A 25,335-nucleotide genomic window follows, 5' to 3' on the forward strand; every position below is an offset into this window, starting at 1 on the left:
TTTTGGGGTATCAAGATATAGGATTACCTGTAGCATAATATAATCAAAAGAGTTGACCTTACCTTTCTGATTTCATCAAGTGGTTGGTTTCCAGTATTTTCTTTTTGGGTAATATTCATTATATCATTATGGAACTTCTTTGCATTCAGAAAAACAAGTGGGTTGTTTATTGAGATAATTTTGGATTACCTGTAGCATAATATAATCAAAAGAGTTGACCTTACCTTTCTGATTTCATCAAGTGGTTGGTTTCCAATATTTTCTTTTTGGATTATGTTCATTATATCATTATGGAACTTCTTTGCATTCAGAAAAACAAGCGGGTTGTTTATTGAGATAATTTTCACCTGCTGCAGGGTTTCCTTTTAGAGGAAACAAATGAATAGATTCAGAGTTCTGAATGAAATAAATCCTACAATGAATTGAAACCCTGTAAGTACAAATGTCACTCAATCATGATTGACAATTTCTTTGCTGATGTTTTCATTATTAAAAAATTTTGGAGGATTAAATATACTACCATATGTCTCAAGGAAAATATGTACTTCTTTACTAAGAAACATTAGCAACCATTAGATAAGTCTGTAGACTTTCAGAAAATACCCCTTATTCCTACTGAGTTTTGGGGAGGCAAAAGACTATCAAAAGAGTATCAGAAAGACTTATCCTCCTAAAAGTACCTCTTCCACTCAATCCAGATATTTAAAATTCCTTTACCTAGCCATCCCGTAGCTTTTAAAATGAAAATATGGCCTGAAAGGTCAACTGTCAATCATTTACCTCATATTGATGTAGCCTTCCTTTGCCTGGAAGTCACCTTACAAGTGACTGATAGTTCTAATTGGGAGAAAGAAACCAACAGGTATTATCAGGAAGGTAATTTCACTTTGGGCAGGCCTAGATTATGGATTGCCAGGATGTAGACAAGACATGAAGAAATGGAGAAGGAAAAATTTCAATTCAAAATTTGTCTGCTGCAGCCATTTGCCCAGGTCTTCCTGGCAATACCATCTTTGCCATGACCTTGGGCTTCCCTGGTGTCTCAGATGGTAAAGAATCCACTTGCAATGCAGGTGATCTGGGTTCAGTCCCTGGGTTGGGAAGATCCCTTGGAGGAGGGCATGGCAAACCACTCCAGTATTCTTGCCTGGAGAATCCCCATGGACAGAGGAACCTGGCGGGCTACAGTCCATGGGGTCACAAAGAGTCAGACACGACTGAGCGACTAAGCACAGCACAGCACCCTGACCTTTGGAGCAGCGGTCTATCTTAGAAACTGAGAGAAATGGGAGCTCTATGAAATGATAATTCCTTACCAACTAAATAAAGCTGGTTTATTTACAGACACATACAGACAAGAGAGAGAAAGATAGGAAAATAATAGATAATGTGAATTTGGATTATTCATTTAACCTCTCTTAGCTTCCTTGTTTTTTAAAGTAGGTAATTTTTTTTAACAAGTTCATCATTAAATAAGTCTGAATTCATTTTCCCCCCATGGTATTGTACATGGTCATCTGGTGAAACTGCGTTCCCTTTTTTAAAACAGATATTAGTTTTAAAAAGTCATAGATACTGTGAGTTCTGTAGAAACTGGTGGATAGTAAGTTAGTTGCTTTGTTTTGACTTACAAGCTTCAACTTCATCACAGAATAAAGAATGTAGGCCAAAGAAAGCATAATCAGTCACACATATAGAACAGTATTGTTTTTATAATTTTGAAGCTTTCTGAATGGACAGGTTCAGTCCTGATGTAATTGTAAAAAGATTACTTAATGAATAGACTGAAAATACTACAAAACGTTGTTAACTTTAATCATTAGTAGTGTAAACAGGCCTATGTTATTAATTGCTATTCAAACTTAAAAACGTATTTTTGAATCCCCAAGAAGGCAGCAGGGATACACAATCATGTCACCTTGTACTAAGGAGAGTGTCTATATATATTTCAACAGAATCTTTGGTTTTAGGAAAGAATCACAAACATTTAAAATAATGGCTTTAATTGTCATTTAAGTGTATCACAGGGGAAAGTGTACTTTAATTAAATATACATACAAGTGATGCTGGCAAGGTTGAAAGTTATTCTTAATTTTGATAACTCTAAAAACTAGTTTGTACTTGACAAGACAAGAAAAAGAGCAATTTCTTTGAAGCAAGCAAACAAAAGGTTCACAGTGTTTTGTATCCAACAGTATGCGTTTTATGACAATAACATGCACACACTGAGCATCCTAGATCTCTCTTTATATCCTAAAGAAAATGGGTATTTACATTATTCATGAGCTGTACCAAATTTAAAGAAAGCTCAATTGTACACTCACCCCTTAGTCAGGATAAACTGCCCTGGGGTGTACAGCTTTAGCACTACCATTAAAATTGTTTGCAAAAGGAACAGAGAACTCAACAAAATAACACATCTTTCCTTGACAGTGGGGAATCTTTTATTTGCTGTTAAAATCAACAAATACTACTGATAAAGTAAAAACTGGAACAGGGCCCACAAACCTTATTTAAGTACGCTGACCTATACACATTACAGCTTTAAAAATAAAAGCTATATATGTTACAAGCCCCGACTAGGCAGTGTCAAAATGACATTTATTGCTTTGCTTGCTTTGTGATCATAGCCCTTGGAGGTATTTCATGTCTCGGGGCACTTGACTTCTTTTTCTCTGCAGGCTGTAAAATCTGAAGAGAACACATTAGAGTCTCATCCACACTCATCATGGCACTGGCTTTGTCAAGTTCTCCACAATAACTGAATGCAGAAAACAGAGTGACCAACTGTCTGCAGAAAACGTCTATGCATTGTCAGCCACCCGATGGGCTCCACATACAAGATCCAAATCATGCTGATGGAGAAATTTGCAACCACTTCCGCACCAAGTGCAAAGCACGACCCCCTGTCATTTTCAAACCCCAGCCAAAAACATCCTTATCTGGGTCAGACCACAAAAGATCACAAAGACAATCTTGATCTGGGTCACCGATTGGCTGCATAATTCACCAAATCCACTCCATAGATTGGAGATCTGGTGATAAACCTCCGTGACAGCAGAATATTTTCTCATCCAGGATGACTACTATCCATAAACAGGTAAAGTAGTCTGTGAAAGTTTTCCCTACTTTACTGTTATATCTTCTTTTAATTCATCATAAAATCCCTAAATTCTACTAATACCATCACATTCGTGGTTTCCTCCGAGAAGAAAACAATCTGGAGATATTTGATTTTGTAAGCCAGTAAGAGGCAGAGAGTGTCCAATGACTGCTTTCCCTTGTTCACATAGTCCCCAAGAAACAAGTAATTGCTTTTGGAGGGAAACCACTGTACTCAGAAAGTCACAGCAAATCATATAGGATTGCCCACGGATATCACCTCATATTCTGAACGGTGTAGGACAGTAGGCTGACTGACAAAGCTCTCTCAGGACTTTAACAATCACAGTCCTCTGATTTCCTGCCCCTGTAGCTGGACGTTCTCGCCAGGCTTGGACCCTCTCGCTTGGAGCAGCCATTGGATGATGCTGTCAGTGATGTTCATCCAGATCCTCCATCGCCTTCCGATGCCCGCCCTCCCGCAGCAGCACTACCGCTGGCTCCGCCGGGATCCTCACTTCCTTTCCTGTCCCAGCAGCGCAGAGACGGTGCTGCAGCCTTGCAGAAACCACAGCCGCTCCCCCATCACCCCCAATGGCTCTGCTCGTTGCCTCCTCCTCTTTCCCCTACTGGAATCATGAGAGCTAAAGCAGGTACATTTTTAAACCAGATAATCTCAAAAAGTTTCTATAGCCACACAACTGTTTAAGCTCTAGAAAGTGAGGAGATTTGCCACAACTAAACAATTCAAGAAAATAAAAACCTTTATGTTACCCAAGGAACTTTTAATAAAGAGGAAATCTCTTACAAGACAAAATCAAACATTCGGCCTGTGGTGTTTAGTTATGACAAAGCCCCTGCATCTTAGATTGTCTCGTTAATCTCACCATATGATTGCACCAGTATGTTTTGAGTTAGTATGCTTTTTAAAGATAGGCATTTATTAAAGAATGGAGTTGGGCCAGAAAAGAAATTCTCAATAGAGCTGAAGTCCCTGAGTGGAAAGAGACCTTCCAGATTCTTTCACCTAAAGAAGGAGAGGGAGAGGGACAGACTCTTAACTGCTTCAAAGCTAAGAATGTCAAGGCTATGGTACACAGCTGCATGTGTGGGGTGGATACACAGAGGCCTGAGTCAGTCTGGGACTTGGCACCTGAAAATTTTAAAGGAAGAAAAAAAAGGGACAGGAAAGAAAGAAAGGTAACATTGGTGGAAAACTTGAGTCTGGGGCACCTTCAAAGTCTTTGAACTCTGATAGCTTTCTATGAAGCAAATCTTTCCATACTTGTTAAAAACACAAGCCATTTCTCTGGGGGTCAGAGAAGGGCTCCTGTTGCTTACTTTTTACTTCCAGTCTACTCAGAAATACCCTGACACTGATCCTTCTGGTAGGAGTTTAGTTCTGTCTGTTCTGAGGACAATCGTGAGGTATTAAAACAAGTAAAAATGAAAAATAAAGATAAAAAAGGTTAGTCAAACATCACAAAGCAGTTTCAAAGTAAGGCCAATTTTTTTAACTGACAAGAATCTCAGTCAACATTTTCTTTCTTCACCTTAAACTTGTGTCATCCTCCAGAACAAGAAGCTGGAATTCAAGCGCGACTGGCCTGCCTAGACATGGACTGCGCGCGTGCCTGCCAAATCACTTCAGTCGTGTCTGACTCGGTGCAACCCTATGGGCTGTAGCCAGCCAGGCTCCTCTGTCCATGGGATTCCTCAGGGAAGAATACTGGATTGGGTTGCCATGCCCTCCTCCAGGGAATCTCAGACCCAGGGATCGAACCTGCGTCTCTTACGTCTCCTGTCTGGGCAGGCGAGTTCTTTACCACTAGCGCCACCTGAGGGTGGGATAATTTATATAAGTTATTTCCTTAAAAAGGTGTCCACTGTGCAAGAAACCAAGCCTAGAGTCATTAATTACACTCTGCTGATAATAAGATTCATTGACTGTGTTAACAAATACCATGATCCCACTTTTCTTTATTCCCTTTCCCATTCCCCATCTTCTGCCATCATTTAATTTGGAATAAACTATTAGTTTAGTTTGACTGTTATATGTCAAACTAAACTAATAGTTGGGACTTCCCTATAGCTCAGATGGTAAAGAATCTGCCTGCAATGCAGGAGACCCCTGGGTCAGGAAAATCACCTGGAGAAGGAAATTTCAAACCACTCCAGTGTTCTCGGAGAATTCCATGGACAGAGGAGTCTGGTGGGCTATAGTCCATGAGGTCGCAAAGAGTCAGACACGACTAAGTGATACACACACAAACTAACAGACACATCAAATGGAAAACAGGTTTCCAAATACCCCAACTAATCTGGACCATGATTCTACTGTATTTTTATGTGCCATGTTATTCTCTTATTTGAATGCTGATACAAGATTTCTGTTGTTGTTCTACTGATTTGTTGCATGTTGACTGCCATATATGTAGTGGTCAGATATACTTTTAAAAGTTCAAACTAATCAAAAACAGAATTATCATTGTAAAATTAGTAACTTATCTGCTTCTTATACCTTGAAACTATCTGACCTACAAAAATTATTAATTACACAAAGGAAAAGGAAACTTACATCATCCATTTCTGTCTTCACTTTAAACTCCATCTCTTTCATATTTTTTGTACTCAGAGTCTTTGCTCTAGAATGAAAGCATATATAAAATATATAATTTCCAAGTTACTACATTAACCACAACAAACTAAAAAGGATGAGTCACTTTATTATAACAATTAGAAAGTATCCAGAGTGGTTTCCATGCTACATCCCAACTGTTCATAAGACACTGGTAAATGTGTATCTCTGTGGGATCCTCAGAAATAAAGTAACAGCTGCTGCTGCTGCTGCTGCTAAGTTGCTTCAGTCGTGTCCGACTCTGTGCAATCCCATAGACGGCAGCCCACCAGGCTCCCCCATCCCTGGGATTGTCCAGGCAAGAACACTGGAGTGGGTTGCCATTTCCTTCTCCAATTCATGAAAGTGAAAAGGGAAAGTGAAGTCGCTCAGTCGTGTCCGACTCTTGCGACCCCATGGACTGCAGCCTACCAGGCTCCTCTGTCCATGGGATTTTCCAGGCAAGAGTACTGAAGTAGGGTGCCATTGCCTTCTCCAAAAATAACAGCACAGACATCTAAACTGAGATTTTTAAAATGTAATTTATCTCACCTGGACTCCCAGCTATCATATCTTTAAGGCATAGGAGGTAAATTGACAAAAAAGAGTGAGGAATAAGGGAAAAGGCTAGGAAGCATATGGTTTTTCAGAAATCTTATGTAAAATACAGGAAGTAAAAAGGGAATCAATAACAAGATAGGATCAGATAACAATGTGCATATATATATATATATATATATATGTATATATATATATATATATGGGGGGGGGGTTAGAGAGAGACTCTATAAGGAGTTCATGATCTGAGCCACAGTCAGCTCCCAGTCTTGTTTTTGCTGACAGTATAGAGCTTCTCCATCTTCAGCTGCAAAGAATATAATCAATCTGATTTTGGTATTGCCCATCTGGTGATATCCATGTGTAGAATCATCTCTTGTGTTGTTAGAAGAGGGTGTTTGCTATGACCAATGCATTCTCTTGGCAAAACTCTGTTAGCTTTTGCCCTGCTTCATTTTGTACTCCAAAGCCAAACTTGCCTGTTACTCCAGGTGTTTCTTGACTTCCTACTTTTGCATTCCAGTCCCTTATGATGAAAGGACATCTCTTTTGGTATTAGGTCTCCTACATCTTCATAGAACTGTTCAACTTCAGCTTCTTCGGCACTGGTTGTTGGGGCATAGACTTGGATTACTATGATATTCAATGGTTTGCCTTGGAAACAAACAGAGATCATTCTGTAATTTTTGAGATTGCACCCAAGTACTGAATTTCAGACTCTTTTGTTGACTATGAGGGCTACTCCATTTCTCCTAAGGGATTCTTCCCAGCAGTAGTAGATATAATGGTCATCTGAATTAAAATCGCCCATTTCAGTCCATTTTAGTTCACAGATTCCTAAAATGTCAATGTTCACTTTTGCCTTCTCTTGTTTGACCACTTCCAATTTGCCTTGATTCATGGACATACATTCCAGGTTCCTATGCTACATTGCTCTTTACAGCATCAGACTTTACTTCCATCACCAGTCACATCCACAATCGGGCATTGTTTTCACTTTGGCTTCGTCTCTTCATTCTTTTTGGAGTTATTTCTCCACTCTTTTCCAGTAGCATATTAGGCATCTACTGACCTGGAGAGTTCATCTTTCACTGTCATATCTTTTTGCCTTTTCATACTGTTCATGGGGTTCTCAAGGCAAGAATACGGAAGTGGTTTGCCATTCTCTTCTCCAGTGGACCACATTTTGTCAGAACTCTTCACTATGACTCGTCCGTCTTGTATGCAGGTCAAGAAGCAACAGTTAGAACTGGACATGGAACAAAGGACTGGCTCCAAATTGGGAAAGGAGTACACCAAGGCTGCATATTGTCATCCTGCTTATTTAACTTATATGCAGAGTACGTCATGTGAAATGTCGGGCTGGATGAAGCAAAAGCTGGAATCAAGATTGCCAGGAGAAACATCAATAATCTCAGATATACAGATAACACCACCATTATGGCAGAAAGTGAAGAGGAACTAAAGAGCCTCTTGATGAAGTGAAAGAGGAGAGTGAAAAAGTTGACTTAAAACTCAACATTCAAAAAACTAAGATCATGGCACCTGGTCCCATCACTTCATGGCAAATAGATGGGGAAACAATGGAAACCATAAAAGACTTTCTTTTATTGGGCTCCAAAATCACTGTAGATGGTGACTACAGCCATGAAATTAAAAGATGCTTACTCCTTGGAAGAAAAGTTATGACCAACCTAGACAGCATATTAAAAAGCAGAGACATTACTTTTCTGACAAAGGTCCATCTAGTCAAAGCTATGGTTTTTCCAGTAGTCATGTGTAGATGTGAGAGTTGGACCATAAAGAAAGCTGAGTGCTGAAGAATTGATGCTTTTGCACTGTGGTGTTGGAGAAGACTCTTGAGAGTCCCTTGGACTGCAAGGAGATCCAACCAGTCCATCCTAAAGGAAATCAGTCCTGAATATTCTTTGGAAAGACTAATGCTGAAGCTGAAACTCCAATATTTTGTCCACCTGATGCAAAGAACTGACTCATTTGAAAAGACCCTGATGCTGGGAAAGATTGAAGGAAGAGAAAAAGGGGACAAGAGAGGATGAGATGTTTGGATGGCATCACTGACTCAATGGACATGCATTTGAGTAAACTCCGAGAGATGGTGATGGACAGGGAGACCTGGCATGCTGGATTCCATGGGGCTGCAAAGAGTCAGACGTCACTGAGTGACTGAACTGATCTGAACTGATAGACTCTATAAAGGTTGAATCTATAGAGATAAAACTTTAATTTTTAAGAATATATTATTTTACAAAGAATTTCAAAAGAAGGATGAGATGTGAGTAGAAGCTTTATCAAATGGTGAACATTGAGAAAACAGAAAAATAATCAAAATATGGAAGGGCTTTATAGATGTTTAGTAAAAAACAAAAAGAATGTACTTTTTAATAAGCTATGTAGAAAAAGTAGGTAAATTAATACAACTTCGGAAAAGTTAAATTTATTGAGGTTATTTAACTTTTCAAATGATTACATTGCTATATGGTTTGTGTCTCATTAGATACTATAAACATTCCCTTAATAAAAAAAAAAAAGTAACTCTAATGCAGTATATGGCAATGATGCTAATTTATTCACTTTAATAGATTTTATATATTCTATTTTATAGCTATAACAAAATACTTCTCCTCCATTAAGGCCATTTCTTCTCCATTAAGACCAACATTGTTATATATCACATGTAGATAAAAATATTCTCTTTCTAGCTCTAAATCTAAAAACATGAGATTATAATACTATCTATTCCACAGAAATAAAAGTACCTGACAACATCATATATTTGCTGCTGTGTCAGAATATACAGCATTTAAATAATATCTTACCTTGGGAAGCGACCAATCACGATAGCTGTGGTACACACAACACCAAACAGCAGCCCAACATTGGCAGCAAAACATATTGTGAATATGTATGTGCTGACCCATATGCCCTGAAAGAGAACAGGAGACAGGATACATGCATCCTTTGGTATGCTCATCTTTCTCCCGATTGCTAAGTTCCTCACAGTCTTGTTCTACAACATTCCTGTGATGAAATCTCTCAGCAAGAATAGATGACTACGTGGATGTGGAGTACATCTCTCTCCACAAATGCATCAGGAATACATCTTCAGATGTAGAAGATCTCGCAGAACACGAGCTGAGTACTGGCAGGAGTCCCTGACCAGGACCAGGAAAGGAATACACAGATCCACACAAAATGAGGACAGGGAATCCTGGTGAGCAGAAGTCCGCGGGGTCACAAAGAGTTGGATACAACTTAGTGACTGAACGACAGAAGAAGAAGAGAGAAAGAAAGGGCCTGAGAAAGAATTCTGTAGCAATTATAGTTGAAAACTTCTCCAACATGGGAAAGGAAATGGCCAAACAAGTTTAAGAAGCACAGAGAGTTTCACATAAAGATAAACTCAAGGAGAAACACATCGAGACACTTATTAATCAAACTAACAAAAATTACACCCAAAGAAAAAAATACTAAAAGCATCAAGGGGAAAAGCAACAGGTATAATAAAGAGAAACCGTATAAGGTTAATAGCTGATCTCTCAGCAGAAACTCTGTAGGCCAGAAAGTAGTGGCAGGATTAGACCTAAAGTTACGAAAGGAAAAAACTTACAATCAAGATTTCTCTACCTAGCAAGGATTGCATTCAGATTTGAGGCAGAAACCTAAAGTTTTACAGACAAGCATAAGTCAAGAGGATTCAACACCACCAAATCAGCTACACAACAAATGCTAAAGGGATTTCTAAAGGCAGGAAACACAAGAGAAGGAAAAGACCTACAAAAATAAACTCAAAACAATTAAGAACACGCCCAAAGAAACATATATTCCAATAATTACTTTAAATGTAAATGGATTAAATGCCTCAACCAAAAGACACAGACTGGCTGAATGGATACAGAAACAAGACCCCTATAGATGCTCTCTACAAGAGACCCACTTCAGACCTATGGGCACATACAGATTGAAAGTAAGAGCATAGAAAATGATAATCCAGGCAAATGGAAATCAAAAGAAAGCCAGAGTAGCAATTTGCATATCAGACAAATAGACCTTAAAATAAAAAACATTACAAGAGGTAAGGAAGGATGATACATAACAATCAAGCTATCAATCCAAGAAGAAAATAGAACAATTGTAAATATTCACGCACCCAACATAGGAGCACCTCAATACATAAGGCAAACATTAACAGACATAAAAGGGAAATCAATAGTAACACAATAATAGTAGGGGATTTTCCACCAATGGACAGATCATCCAGGCAGAAAATTAATAAGGAAACACAAGCTGAAAATTACACATTAGATCAGATGAACCTGATGGATATCTTCAGAGCATTCCATCCAATGCAGAAGAATACACTTTCTTCTCAAGTGCACATGGAACATTCTCAGGATAGGCCACATCTTGGGTCACATATCAAGCTTTACTAAATTTAAGAAAATTGAAATTGTAACAGGTATCTTCTCTGACCACAATGCTATAACAGTTGATATTAATAATAGGAAAGAAACTGTAAAAAAACATACACATGGAGATTTAAACAATATACTTCTTAATAGCCAAAAGGTTACTAAAAAGATTTCTTAAATATCTATTGACAATGACACTGAAAACCAAAACCTATTGGGAAGTTCTAAGAGGGAAGTATATAGCAATGCAATCCTATCTCAAGAAGTAGGAAAAAATATCAAATAGACAACCTAATGCAACTGGGAAAAGAACAAAAAACAAACAAAAAACACAGAAAGTAAGTAGAATTAAATAAATCATACAGATGAAAAGAGAAATAAATAAAAAAGAAATGAAAGAAAAAATGCCAAAGATCAATAAAACTAAAAACTGGTTCTTTGAGAAGAAAAACAAAATCCATAACACATTAGACAGACTCATCAAGATAAAAAGAAGGAAGACTCAAATGAACAAAATTAAAAATGAAAATGAGAGATTGCAACAGACAATACAGAAATACAAAGGATCATAAGAGACTACTACGAGCAACTATATGCCAATAAAATGGACAACCTGGAAAAAAATGGACAAATTCTTAGAAAATCACAACCTCTAAGACTGAACAAGGAATAAACAGAAATACAAACAGATCAATCTCAAGCATGGAAATCGAAATTGTGATAAAAAAAGACATGTCCCAAAAAACAAAACCCACGGCCACATGGCTTCACAGGTGAATTCTATCAAATGTTTAGAGAAGAGTTAATGCTGTTCCTTCTTAAATTCTTCCAAAAAAATTGCAGAGGAAGGAACACTAATGAACTCATTTTAGAAGGCCACCATTACCCTGATGCCAAAACTGGAAAAGACATCACAAAAAAGGAAAATTACAGGTCAATATCAAAGGTGAACATAGATGAAAAATTTCTGAACAAAATTCCAGCAAACAGAATCCAATGACACATTAAAAACATCATGCACCATGATTAATTAGGGTTTAAGCCTATGGATACTTCAATATGTGCAAATAAATCAATGTTACGCACCATATTAACAAGCTGAAACATAAAAATCACATGATATTCTTGATAGATGCAGAAGAAGCTTTTTACAATATTCATCACCCATTTGTGATAACAGTTCTCCAGAAAATGGGCACAGATGGAACCTATGTCAACCTAATAAAGGCCATATATGAGAAACCCACAGCAAATATTATTGTCAATGGTGAAAAGCTGAAAGCATTTTCTCTAAGATCAGGAACAAGTCAAGAGTGCCCACTGTCACCATTATTTTTCAATATAGCTTTGGAAGTCCTAGCCATGGCAATTAGAGAAGAAAAAGAAATAAAAGGAATCTAGATGAAAAAAGAAGTAAAACTCTCACTGTTTACAGATGACATGGTACTATACATAGCAAACCCTAAAGACACTATCAGAAAATTACTAGAGGTTATCAATGAATTTAATAAAGTCACAGGATACAAAATCAATACACAGAAATCCCTTGCATTCCTATATATGAACAATGATAAATCAGAAAGAAAAATTAAGGAATCAATTCCATTCACTATTGCAACACATAAAATAAAAGACCAAGGAATATACCTATCTAAGGAGACAAAAGACCTGTATGCAGAAAATTAAGACACTGGTGAAAAAAAATCAGAGATGACACAAACGGATGGAGAGATATACCATGTTCTTAGACTGGGAGAATAAATATTGTGAAAATGACTATACTAACCAAAGTAATTTAGATTCAATGCAAACTCTACCAAATTAACATTGACATTTTTCACAGCACTAGAACAATAACATTTACAATTTCTGTGGAAACATAGAAAGACTCCAAAGAGCCAAAGCAATCTTGAGGAAGAACAATGGAGCTAGAGGAATCAATTCTCCTGACATTAGACTGTACTCTACAGCTATAGTGATCAAGACAAGATGGTACTCACATGTCCGAACACCTCTCAGAATCCTTCTCTCTGTCATACATCTTGGCTGAGCAATGCGTGTGCCACCAGGAAACACCAGGAAGGAGTCAGAATGATTGGCCAAAGACAACCTGGAAAGTAATACTATCACCATAAAACCTAAGACTGTGAGACATGTGGCAGAGCAGTTCTCCTGGATTCCTTTACCCTACTGCTCTCCACTCAGGCATCCCTTCCTAATAAAATCCCTTGCATTGTCAGAAAAAATGAATAAATAAAAGAGGATGATACTGACACAAAAACAGAAATATAGACCAGTGGAGAAATGACAGCCTCTTCCAGAAGTCATGCTGGGAATACTGGACAATACTGCTGCTGCTGCTGCTGCTAAATCACTTCAGTCGTGTCCGACTCTGTGCGACCCCATAGACAGCAGCCCACCAGGCCCCGCCGTCCCTGGGATTCTCCAGGCAAGAACACTGGAGTGGGTTGCCATTTCCTTCTCCAATGCATGAAAGTGAAAGTGAATTCGCTCAGTCGTGTCCAATTTTTAGCGACCCCATGGACTGCAGCCTACCAGGCTCCTCCATCCATGGGCTTTTCCAGGCAAGAGTACTGGAGTGGGTTGCCATTGCCTTCTCTGACTGGACAAGTGTAAGTACATGTAAAACAACGAAGTTGGAACACTTCCTAATACTGTACACAAAAATAAACTCAAAATACATTAAAGACCTAAATGTAAGACCAAAAATCTATACAACTCTTAGAGGAAAACATAGGCAGAACACTCTTCGACATAAATCACAGCAAGATCCTCTTTGAACCACTTCATAAAGTAATGAAAACAAAAATAAACACAAACAAATGGGACTAATTTAACTCAAAAGCCTTTGCACAGCAAAGGAAATCATAAACAAGATGAAAAGACAATCCTCAGAATTGGAGAAAATAGTTGGAAATGAAATAGCTGACAAAGGATTAATCTCCAAAACATATAAGCAGCTCATGCAGCAAGCTCAATATCAGAGAAACAAAAATCCAATCTAAAAATGGGCAGAAGACCTAAACAGACATTTCTCTGAAAAAGACATACAGCTGGCCAGCAAACACAGGGAAAAAAAATGCTCAACATCACTCATTATTAGAGAAATGCAAACCAAAAGTACAATGAGGTATTACCTTACACTAGTTAAAAATGCCATCATAAAAAAATCTGCAAAAAATAAATGTTGGAGAGGATGTGGAAAAAAGGCAAACTTCTTTCATTGTTAGTGGGAAAGTAAATTGATACGGCCACTATGGAGACCATTATGAAGATTTTTTTACAAACTAAGAATAAAAATATTACAAGACCCAGATATTCCACTACTGGGCATATACCCTGAGAAAACCATAATTCAAAATGGCTCATGTACCCCAGTAGTCATTGCAGCATAATTTACAACAGCTAGGACATGGAAACAATCTGTCCATCAACAGATAAATGGATAAAGATGTTTCAGTACAATGGAATATTACTTAACCATAAAAAGGAACAAATCTGAGTCAGCTCTAGTGAGGTGGATGAACCTACAGCCTGTTAAAACAGAGTGAAGTAAGTCAGAAAGAAAGAAACAAATATCAGATATTAATGCATATACATGGGATCTGAAAAAACTATAAATTATTAGCCTATTTGCAGGGCATGAATAGAGATACAGACATAGAGAAGAGGCTTGGGGACAAAGAGTCCACAAGGAGAAGGAGAGGGTCAAGGAGAGGGTGGGATGAACTGAGACAGTAGCATTGAAACATTATATACATTAATATATGCAAAATAGATATCTAGTGGGAAGTTGCTGTATAACACAGGAAGCTCACACTTGTGCCCTGTGACAACCAGGGGTGGTGGGATGGGTTGGAGAGTGGGAGGAAGGTTCAAGAAAGAGGGGACATATGTACCCTTATAGCTGATTCACATTGTTGTATGGCAGAAAGCAACACAGCATTCTAAAGCAATGATCCTCCAATTAAAAATAAATTGTAGATATTTTTTAAATTTTATTTTATTTTTAAACTTTACAATATTGTATTGGTTCTGCCATATATCGAAATGAATCCACCACAGGCATACATGTGTTCCCCATCCTGAACCCTCCTCCCTCCTCCCTCCCCATACCATCCCTCTGGGTCATCCCAGTGCATATTTTTATAAATTAAATTATATAAATGTGTGTGTGTGTGTGTGTGTTAGTCACTCAGTCGTGTCCAACTCTTTGCAACTCCATGGACTGTAGCCCGCCAGGCTTCTATGTCCATGGGATTCTCCAGGCAAGAATACTGGAGTGGATTGCCATTCCCTTCTCCTGCAGATCTTCCAGACCCAGGGATCAAATCCTGGTCTCCTGCATCATAGGCAGATTCTTTACCATTTGAGCTACAGGGAGGCATATATATATATATATATATATATACACACATACATACATATATACACACACCACATAACCGACCCATTTCACTACAGGGTAATTACCTGAGAGAAATAAAAATATATGTTCACACACACACACACAAAGTCCAGAAACAAATCCACACTCCACCAGACTCCCTGTGGCAGAAGTTAATGGAAAGGCAAAGTGAAAAAGTGCAGTCTTTTATATAGAGATGCTGCCAACTGCTAATTCAATCCTCAAAAACACTCTATTTAAAATCTGCAAATTGTTGGTTGATGTGTTTGATTCAAAAGTATGCCATAATTTTCCACTATTTTCTCATTTAATGTAATAATATTACAAATAAAACTGTGAATATTTTTGGTCATTTTCAATAGCATTCTCTTTTCTAGGATTGCTATAAAAAGAATTAAGGTAGCTTACTACTAATGATGCATAAGGCTCTCTTTTATTTATTAGGGTATAGTTGGTTTACAATGTTGTGTTAGTTTCTGCTGTATCACAAACTGAATCAGCCCGTAAGTATACATTATTTTGCCAATAAAGTTCCATCTAGTCACAGCTATGGTTTTCCCAGTAGTCATGTATGGATGTGAGAGTTGGACTATAAAGAAAGCTGAGTGCCGAAGAATTGATGCTTTTGAACTGTGGTGTTAGAGAAGACTCTTGAGAGTCCCTTGGACTGCAAGGAGATCCAACCAGTCCATCCTAAAAGAAATCAGTCCTGAATATTCATTGGAAGGACTGATGCTGAAGCTGAAACTCCAGTACTTTGTCCACCTGATGCGAAGAACTGACCCATTGGAAAAGACCCTGATGCTGGGAAAGATTGTAGGTGGGAGGAGAAGGGGATGACATAGGATGAGATGGTTGGATGGCATCACTGACTCAATGGATATGAGTTTGAGTAAGCTCTGGGAGTTGGTGATGGACAGGGAGGCCTGGCATGCTGCTGTCCATGAGATCGCAGAGTCGGACACGACTGAGCGACAGAACTGAACTAAACTGAACTTTTACATATATCCCCACCCTCTGGGATCTCCATCCCACCCATCCAGATCACCACAGTGCCCTGAGCTGAGCACCCTGAGCTACACAGCAGGTTCCCACTTGGCTTTCCGCCTTACACACAGTAGGGTATCTATGTCAGTCTCACAACCCATCCGACCTCATCGTCTGCCCCATTGTGTTCACATGTCCAGTCTCTGCTTCTGCATCTCTGTTCCTGCCCTGAAGATAAGTTGATCTGCACCATTTTTCTACATTCCACATATATACATTATTCTATGATATTTGGTTTTCTCTTTCTGCATATTTCACTCCTTATGACAGTCTCTAGGTCAATCCATATCTCTACAAATGACGCAGTTTTGTTCTTTTTTATAGCTGAATGATATAGCATTGCATATATATATATATATATATATATATATATATATATATACATATAAATAGTTTTTCATTTGCTAAGTCATGTCCAACTCCGTGACCCCATGGATGGCAGCATGCCAAGCTTCCCTATCCTTCACTATCTCCCTGAGTTTACTCAAACTCATGTTAGTTTGAGTTAGTGATGCCATCTCATCCTCTGACACTTCCTTGACATCTCTCCCCTTCCATTATGATAATGTCCTCCCCCTTATGTGATTAATAAGTTTCTTATGACCTTTATCATGGGATTATCAATAGCTTCTTAAATAACTTTGCATCCTCTCAGTTTTTCTATTTCCATGTGCCACTTCATATATATCACCTTAAAAAAGTCCCGTTCCTTCATCAGCCTGGTTAATTTTGGCCTCTTGGACGGCCTATAAAATACTATTCCTTTAAGTCTCAGTTCACATTTCGGCTCTGCTGTAACTCTTCTGTATTAACCCAGTCAAAATTAAATGTTTCAGCTTCCACTCCTCTCCAGTGCCAAGTTCTTACTTTCACTTCCGTTATGTTGTATCGTGCCCCACATAACAGTTACTGTGTCTGTGTCTGCTTGCTGCACAGATATTAGTGTCTGAAGAGGATAAGTACTTCTTTATTCATCTCTGCATTTCCACATAACACCTAGTATTGTACCTTGGTAGAAGCTCAGTAATATTGAGATTTAAAAGGAGTATTATTAAATTAGGCACCAGCATAAATAATCCTCCAAAGTCTCTCAGAGTAAAGAACTTGAAGGAGGAGTACATAGATAATTGCATATGATATGATACATATGATACATACAATAATATGTATATATGTACATATGATAAATGCCATAATAGAGCTAAGCAGAGTCTACTCATGAAATAGTTCATCCATTTGTGTGAGGGAGAAAATACCGAATGTTCTCACATTGACACATTTCTCTAAAACAAGCATAATAAAAACTGATGCTAGTAGAATCCATATTTTATAGTATAATTTAATCTGTTCCTTTATGTTATGTTGTTGGCCACTCAGTCGTGTCTGACTCTTTGCAGCCCGATGATGGACTGTAGCCCACCAGGCTCCTTTGCCCATGGAAATCTCCAGGCCAGAATACTGGAGTGGGTTGCCTTTCCCTTCTCCAGGGGATCTTCCTAACCCAGGGATCGAATTCTGGTCTCTCACATCGCAGGCAGCTTCTTTACCACCTGAGCTGCCAGAAAAGTCTGTTCCTAGCAATATATTATTAACATAACATTCTTCTCAACGTAACTCATTTAAAAAAACAAATCATTTTTTTTTAAACAAAGTATTTAGAATGAATATGGTCACCATTTGGAGAAGGAAATGGCGACCCACTCTAGTATTCTTGGCTGGGAAATCCCATGAACAGAAGAGCCTAGGGAGCTATGGTCCATGGGACTGTAAAGACTTGGACATGACTAAGCAACTCAGCACATGGTCACTATTAATATGTTTATCCTATGTCAATGAAGCATCTGTTTCTTGGAAATTAATGCTGGCTTTCCATATATGTTATATATAGTCACATTTCTACTAGCTGTTTCTTGATGATCTTAACTTCTATAATCAATTTATAATGGAAATTGGGAATTCACAAACCATTCAAGTGATAACATTTTTAAAAAAGTTCTTAAACAGCACATCAATCAAAACTTGATATAATTCCATTTCTGTTCTTATAAAAACATTTTACATTTTCATGTCTTAAGACTTTGAAAAAAATTATAGTTTGTAAATAAGTAAAAACTGTTTGTAAAATGTAAGTCTCAAATGGCTAAAACTATCTTCTGCAAATGAAACTATTAAAGCTTATTTTGTAACATGTGTTTAAGCCAAGAGAGCAATTTTAGGTCAAACTTCTACTTACCCAGTCAATTTTATCCACATTCCAATATCTTTTTAAATCTCGAAACTGTATTAGCATTCCCTTTAGTCCCACAACAATAATACTCGCAAGAACACACTACAAATAAAAAACAAGCTGATGAAGATGCAAGATAAATATTTTAATCTAAATTTAAAAGAATCAAGGTATTTTATGTCATTGTTTTTTAAATACTTACTAGAGAAAATTTATCATCATTTAGAAGATTAAAGTAATATTCATTTTGTTTAGAACTAACTTATTATTGTACTTTAAGAACATAATATCAATTCTAGAAAAGTCACAGGGTAAATGTTATTCCATTCTCAAAAAAAGGAGGAAATAAAAAGAAAAGTAGTGAATTATAAGGGTGAATGTGATAAGACTGAATGTCCTCTTAATTTTATAATAATTATTCATTGCCATTTGTTTGCAATTTATTGCAAACATTCAGTATACCATGTATTTCTTTAATCATCTTGAGTATAAATTCTCTGGTTGCATCAGAATATATTTATAAGTCTCTTGAGAAATAAACTTGATTATTGGAAGATCCTCTCATGAAAATGATTTATTCTTATTACATGAATGAAGAATTAGAACAAGAACTCTCTCTGGATCCCTGAGGACCAGTATCTTGCTGTAGTGCCCCAGGCTTGTGAAAAGCAAGGCAGATACCCATACTAATGTTCTGAGTCACTTTGTATAAAGATGTATCAAGGGTGGCAAGAAATATTTTGTTCCCTACTCTCTTGCCCAGCACGCATTTTCTAAGAGTCTAAATTTTATAAAATTCTTCCAAAGTCTATTTATTATAACAGAGATTGCTTAGTTCTACCTTCCAACTGAATACAGAATAAATCTAATTAAATGAGAACAGCCATGGTACTCTCCCATACCTTACCCATCAGTGTGGGCTCTTTCTACCTCTCCTCTATACAACCATTACTTATGTCACATACCTTTTCAGATTTAGGATCATTGAGGCTGTTCTTCAAAGAAATGTTTAAAATGGAATGATTCTCATTAATGTTAAAATTTAAAATTAAATAATAAAAAGTATTACTTACCATGGGCAGCCAGTAAAGCAAAGGCCCTATTGTATAGATGACTATCAGGACAAAAATGCAAGATATTAGACAAGCCACCTGTAAAATACAAGACCGGCAGAAAAAGAAATCCTTGAATTTTTTTGTTATTCCTAAGTTATAGGGGGAGAAAGATAATTCTTAGTTCTTCCTGATAAAAAGAAACAAAATGTTGGTACGTGATTGTTAAGTTATATAGACTGTTGTTATCTGTATTTTGTAGTTGAAGGAACCCAAACGTGACAGCTGACAAACTAGTACGATCAAATTAAGTCAGCAATGCGAGAAAAGCAATTCTACACAAAGAAATAGGACACCATCGACTATTATCACACACCACAATTTTTTGTTGTTTGTTTAATGGTGAAAATGACACTTCAATTGTACTTAAGACTACTGTTGTTCAGCCTGACCTCCCTTCTCATTTCTTAGTTATGTGGGTAATAACTGAGTACACACAGCTTTAGAGGTTTTCTGGGCTGATGACAAATTTCCATGGAAGCCTTTGTGCTCTTCTTAGGAGTCTTTCATTACTATGAAACAGGTATATGGGATTATGGAAGCAGTCTCTGCAGTGAAACAAACTTAATTTTATTAACCTTAAAAAATCATTAGTATTGTGTTTTAACCAACTCAATATGTTGACAAAAGGCAATTCAAAACAGCTCACTTCTAACTAAGCTCCACTGATGGAGAACCAGTTTCACATAAACAAATGTTCATGTCTTAATAGAAACATTTAGCCAATCTGTCAGCCTACTAAGAGAAAAGAGGCTTTCACAGGACCAAAAAAATACCTAAAATATCCTTATGGAGGAATCAAATGAAATGGAAGCCTATTGGAGTGGTTAAAAATAAATATATAGACAAATAATCAATAGTAAGGTCTCAGAGCAACTTGAGTTCTCAGACACTGCTAGTGGGACTTAAGATATGGTGCAGCCACTTCCAAAAAAAGTTTGCAGTTTCTCATGAAGTACTGTCTGACCTAAAACTACCTAAGAGAAATGAAAAGATATGCCTATCAAAGTACATGTAAATATTTATAACAGCTTTATTCCTAAACACCAAAAATATAAGAATTAAATTGTTTACCAATTGGTGAACAGATAAATTCTGGTATATCACTACAATAGAATACTACTCAATAATAAAGAGAATAGACTATTGACACATGTAACAGCATGATGAAACTCAAAATCATAAAACAGAAAGAAACTGATACAAGCTCCTTCCATATTTAGTGGAACTCCTCTACAGCATTCAGTTCAGTTCAGTTCAGTCACTCAGTTGTGTCTGATTCTTTGCAACCCCATGAACCACGCACACCAGGCCTCCCTGTCCATCACCTACTCCTGAAGTTTACCCAAACTCATGTCCATTGAGTCGGTGATGCCATCCAACCATCTCATCCTCTGTCATCCCCTTCTTCTCCTATCCTCAATCTTTCCCAGCATCAGGGTCTTTTGAAATGAGTCAGCTCTTCACATCAGGTGGCCAAAGTATTGGACTTTCAGCTTCAGCATCAGTTGTTCCAATGAATATTCAGGACTTATTTCCTTTAGATTGGACTGGTTGGATCTCCTTGCAGGCCAAGGGACTCTCCAGAGTCTTCTCCAGCACCACAGTTCAAAAGCATCAATTCTTTGGTGCTCAGCTTTCTTTATGGTCCAACTCTCACATCCATACATGACCACTGGAAAAACCATAGCTCTGACTAGATGGACCTTTGTTGGCAAAGTAATGTCTCTGCTTTTTAATATGCTGTCTAGGTTGGTCATAGCTTTTCTTCCAAGGAACAAGCATATTAATTTCATGGCTGCAGTCACCATCTGCAGTGATTCTGGAACCCCCAAAACTAACTGTTTGTCTCACTGTTTCCACTGTTTCCCCATCTATTTCCCATGAAGTGATGGGACCAGATGCCATGATCTTAGTTTTCTGAATGTTGAGCTTTAAGCCAACTTTTTCACTCTCCACTTTCACTTTCATCAAGAGGCTCTTTAGTTCTTCGCTTTCTGCCATAAGGGTGGTGTCATCTGCATATCTGAGGTTATTGATACTTCTCCCGGCAATCTTGATTCCAGCTTCTGCTTAATCCAGCCTGGCATTTCACATGATGTACTCTGTATATAAGTGAAGCAAGGAGGTTGACAATATGCAGCCTTGATATACTCCTTTCCCGATTTGGAACCAGTCTGTTGTTCCATGTCCAGTTCTAACTGTTGCTTGCTGATCTGCAAACAGATTTCTCAGAAGGCAGGTCAGGTGGTCTGGTAGTCCCATCTCTTTCAGAATCTTCCACACTTAGTTGTGATCAACACAGTCAAAGGCTTAGGCGTAGTCAAAAAAGAAGAAGTAGATGTTCTTCTGGAACTCTCTTGCTTTTTCGATGATCCAGCAGATGACAGCAATTTGATTTCTGGTTCCTCTGCCTTTTCTAAATCCAGCTTGAACTTCTGTAAGTTCATGGTTCACGAACTATTGAAGCCTGGCTTGGAGAATTTTGAGCATGACTTCACTAGCATGTGAGATGAGTGCAATTGTGCAGTAGTTTGAGCATTCTTTGGCATTGCCTTTCTTAGGGACTGGAATGAAAACTGACCTTTTCTAGCCCTGTGGCCACTGCTGAGTTTTCCAAATTTGCAGGCATATTGAGCGCAGCACTTTCACAGCATCATCTTTCAGTTCAGTTCAGTTCAGTCGCTCAGTCGTGTCCGACTCTTTGCAACCCCATGAATCGCAGCATGCCAGGCCTCCCTGTCCATCACCAACTCCTGGAGTTCACCCAGACTCACGTCCATCGAGTCAGTGATGCCATCCAGCCATCTCATCCTCTGTCGCCCCCTTCTCCTCCTGCCCCCAATCCCTCCCAGCATCAGAGTCTTTTCCAATGAGTCAACTCTTCGCATGAGGTGGCCAAAGTACTGGAGTTTCAGCTTTAGCATCATTCCTTCCAAAGAAATCCCAGGGCTGATCTCCTTCAGAATGGACTGGTTGGATCTCCTTGCAGTCCAGGGGACTCTCAAGAGTCTTCTCCAACGCCACAGTTCAAAAGCATCAATTCTTCGGTGCTCAGCCTTCTTCACAGTCCAACTCATACATCCATACACGACCACAGGAAAAACCATAGCCTTGACTAGACGGACCTTTGTTGGCAAAGTAATGTCTCTGCTTTTCAATATGCTATCTATGTTGGTCATAACTTTCCTTCCAAGGAGTAAGCATCTTTTAATTTCATGGCTGCAGTCACCATCTGCAGTGATTTTGGAGCCCAAAAAAATAAAGTCTGACACTGTTTCCAATGTTTCCCCATCTATTTGCCATGAAGTGATGGGACCGGATGCCATGATCTTCATTTTCTGAATGTTGAGCTTTAAGCCATCTTTTTCACTCTCCACTTTCACTTTCATCAAGAGGCTTTTTAGTTCCTCTTCATTTTCTGCCATAAGGGTGGGTCATCTGCATATCTGAGGTTATTGATATTTCTCCCAGCAATCTTGATTACAGCTTGTGGTTCTTCCAATCCAGTGTTTCTCATGATGTACTCTGCATGTAAGTTAAATAAGCAGGGTGACAATACACAGCCTTGATGTACTCCTTTTCCTATTTGAAACCACTCTGTTGTTCCATGTCCAGTTCTAACTGTTGCTTCCTGACCTGCATACAGATTTCTCAAGAGGCAGGTCAGGTGGTCTGGTATTCCCATCTCTTTCAGAATTTTCCACAGTTTATTGTGATCCACAGAGTCAAAGGCTTTGGCATAGTCAATAAAGCAGAAATAGATGTTTTTCTGGAACTCTCTTGCTTTTTCCATGAACCAATGGATGTTGGCAATTTGATCTGACAGAATGTGGTCCAATGGAGAAGGGAATGGCAAACCACTTCAGTATTCTTGCCTTGAGAACCCCATGAACAGTATGAAAAGGCAAATGATAGGATACTGAAAGAGGAACTCCCCAGGTCAGTAGGTGCCCAATATGCTACTGGAGATCAGTGGAGAAATAACTCCACTGATTTATGAATGAATGAAGGGATGGAGCCAAAGCAAAAACAATACCCAGCTGTGGATGTGACTGCTGATAGAAGCAAGGTCCGATGCTGTAAAGAACAATACTGCATAGGAACCTGGAATGCCAGGTCCATGAATCAACGCAAAATGGAAGTGGTCAAACAAGAGATGGCAAGAGTGAATGTCGACATTCTAGGAATCAGCAAACTAAAATGGACTGGAATGGGTGAATTTAACTTAGATGACCATTATATCTACTACTGCACTAGGAATCCCTCAGAAGAAATGGAGTAGCCATCATGGTCAACAGAAGAGTCCGAAATGCAGTACTTGGATGCAATCTCAAAAACGACAGAATGATCTCTGTTCGTTTCCAAGGCATCATCTTTAGGCTTTGAAATAGCTCAACTGGAATTCCATCACCTGCACTAGCTTTGTTTGTACTGATGCTTCCTAAAGCCCACTTGACTTCACATTCCAGGATGCCTGGCTCTAGGTGAGTGATCACACCATCATGATTATCTGGGTCATGAAGATCTTTTTTGTACAGTTCTTCTGTGTATTCCTGCCATGTCTTCTTAATATCTTCTGCTCCTGTTAGGTCTATACCATTTCTGTCCTTTATTGAGCTCATCTTTGCATGAAATGTTCCCTTGGTATCTCTAATTTTCTTGAAGAGATCTCTAGTCTTTCCCATTCTATTGTTTTCCTCTATTTCTTTGCATTGATCACTGAGGAAGGCTTTCTTATCTCTCCTTGCTATTCTTTGGAATTCTGCCTTCAATGTATATATCTTTCCTTTTCTCCTTGCTTTTCAGTTCTTTTTTTCTCAGCTATTTGTAAGGCCTCCTCAGACATCCATTTTGCCTTTTTGCATTTCTATTTCCTGGGGATGGTCTTGATCACTGCCTCCTATAAAACATCACAAACCTCCCACCATAGTTCTTCAGGCATTCTGTCTATCAAATCTAATCCCTTAACTCTATTTCTCACTTCCACTCTATAACCGCAAGTGATTTCATTTAGGTCATACCTGAATGGTCTAGTGGTTTCCCCTACTTTCTTTAAGTCTGAATTTGGCAGTAAGGACTTCATAATCTGAGCCACAGTCAGCTCCCAGTCTTGTTTTTGCTGACTGTATAGAGCTTCTCCATCTTTGGCTGCAAAGAATATAATCAATCTGATTTCAGTGCCGACCATCTGGTGATGTCCATGTGTAGAGTCTTCTCTTGTGTTGTTGGAAGAGGGTGTTTTCTATGACCAGTGTGTTCTCTTGGCAGAAGTCTGTTAGCCTTTGCCCTACACATCATGGCTCATAGTTTCATTGAGTTAGACAAGGCTGTATTCCATGTGATCAGTTTGGTTAGTTTTCTGTGATTGTGGTTTTCATTCTGTCTGCCTTCTGATGGATAAGGATAAGAGGCTTATGGAAGCTTCCTGATGGGAGAGACTGACTGAGGGGGGAACTGGGTCTTGTTCTGATGGGCAGGGCCATGGTTCAGTTCAGTTCAGTTGTTCAGTCGTGTCTGACTCTTTGCGACCCCATGAATCGCAGCACGCCAGGCCTCCCTGTCTATCACCAACTCCCGGAGTTCACTCAGACTGAAGTCCATCGAGTCAGTGATGCCATCCAGCCATCTCATCCTCTGTCGTCCCCTTCTCTTCCTACCCCCAATCCCTCCCAGCATCAGAGTCTTTTCCAATGAGTCAACTCTTTGCATGAGGTGGCCAAAGTACTGGAGTTTCAGCTTTAGCATCATTCCTTCCAAAGAAAGGGCCATGGTTAGTAAATCTTTAATCCAATTTTCTGTTGATGGTCATG

The 25,335-nt window shown here is 38.5% G+C and overlaps 1 protein-coding gene and 1 pseudogene across 4 annotated transcripts in view; both read right to left on the reverse strand.

Annotated features, from left to right (window-relative positions):
• The window catches only part of SLC26A7 (solute carrier family 26 member 7), a 182,659-nt gene that overhangs the window by 39,729 nt on the left and 117,595 nt on the right, over positions 1-25,335 (reverse strand). For all 4 annotated transcript variants that reach the window (XM_025001755.2, XM_005215678.5, NM_001193146.1 and 1 more), the window contains 5 exons: positions 19,484-19,561; positions 18,417-18,512; positions 9,115-9,221; positions 5,681-5,747; positions 225-362 (listed from right to left, as the gene is read on the reverse strand). In XM_025001755.2, the coding sequence (XP_024857523.1) occupies positions 225-362; positions 5,681-5,747; positions 9,115-9,221; positions 18,417-18,512; positions 19,484-19,561 (486 nt within the window). The remainder of the gene's footprint in view (positions 1-224; positions 363-5,680; positions 5,748-9,114; positions 9,222-18,416; positions 18,513-19,483; positions 19,562-25,335) is intronic.
• On the reverse strand, positions 375-5,674 carry LOC101902287 (serine/threonine-protein phosphatase PP1-gamma catalytic subunit A-like; annotated as a pseudogene).

The sequence above is a fragment of the Bos taurus genome, chromosome 14 (genome assembly GCF_002263795.3).
Source record: "Bos taurus isolate L1 Dominette 01449 registration number 42190680 breed Hereford chromosome 14, ARS-UCD2.0, whole genome shotgun sequence".
Lineage (NCBI taxonomy): Eukaryota > Metazoa > Chordata > Mammalia > Artiodactyla > Bovidae > Bos > Bos taurus.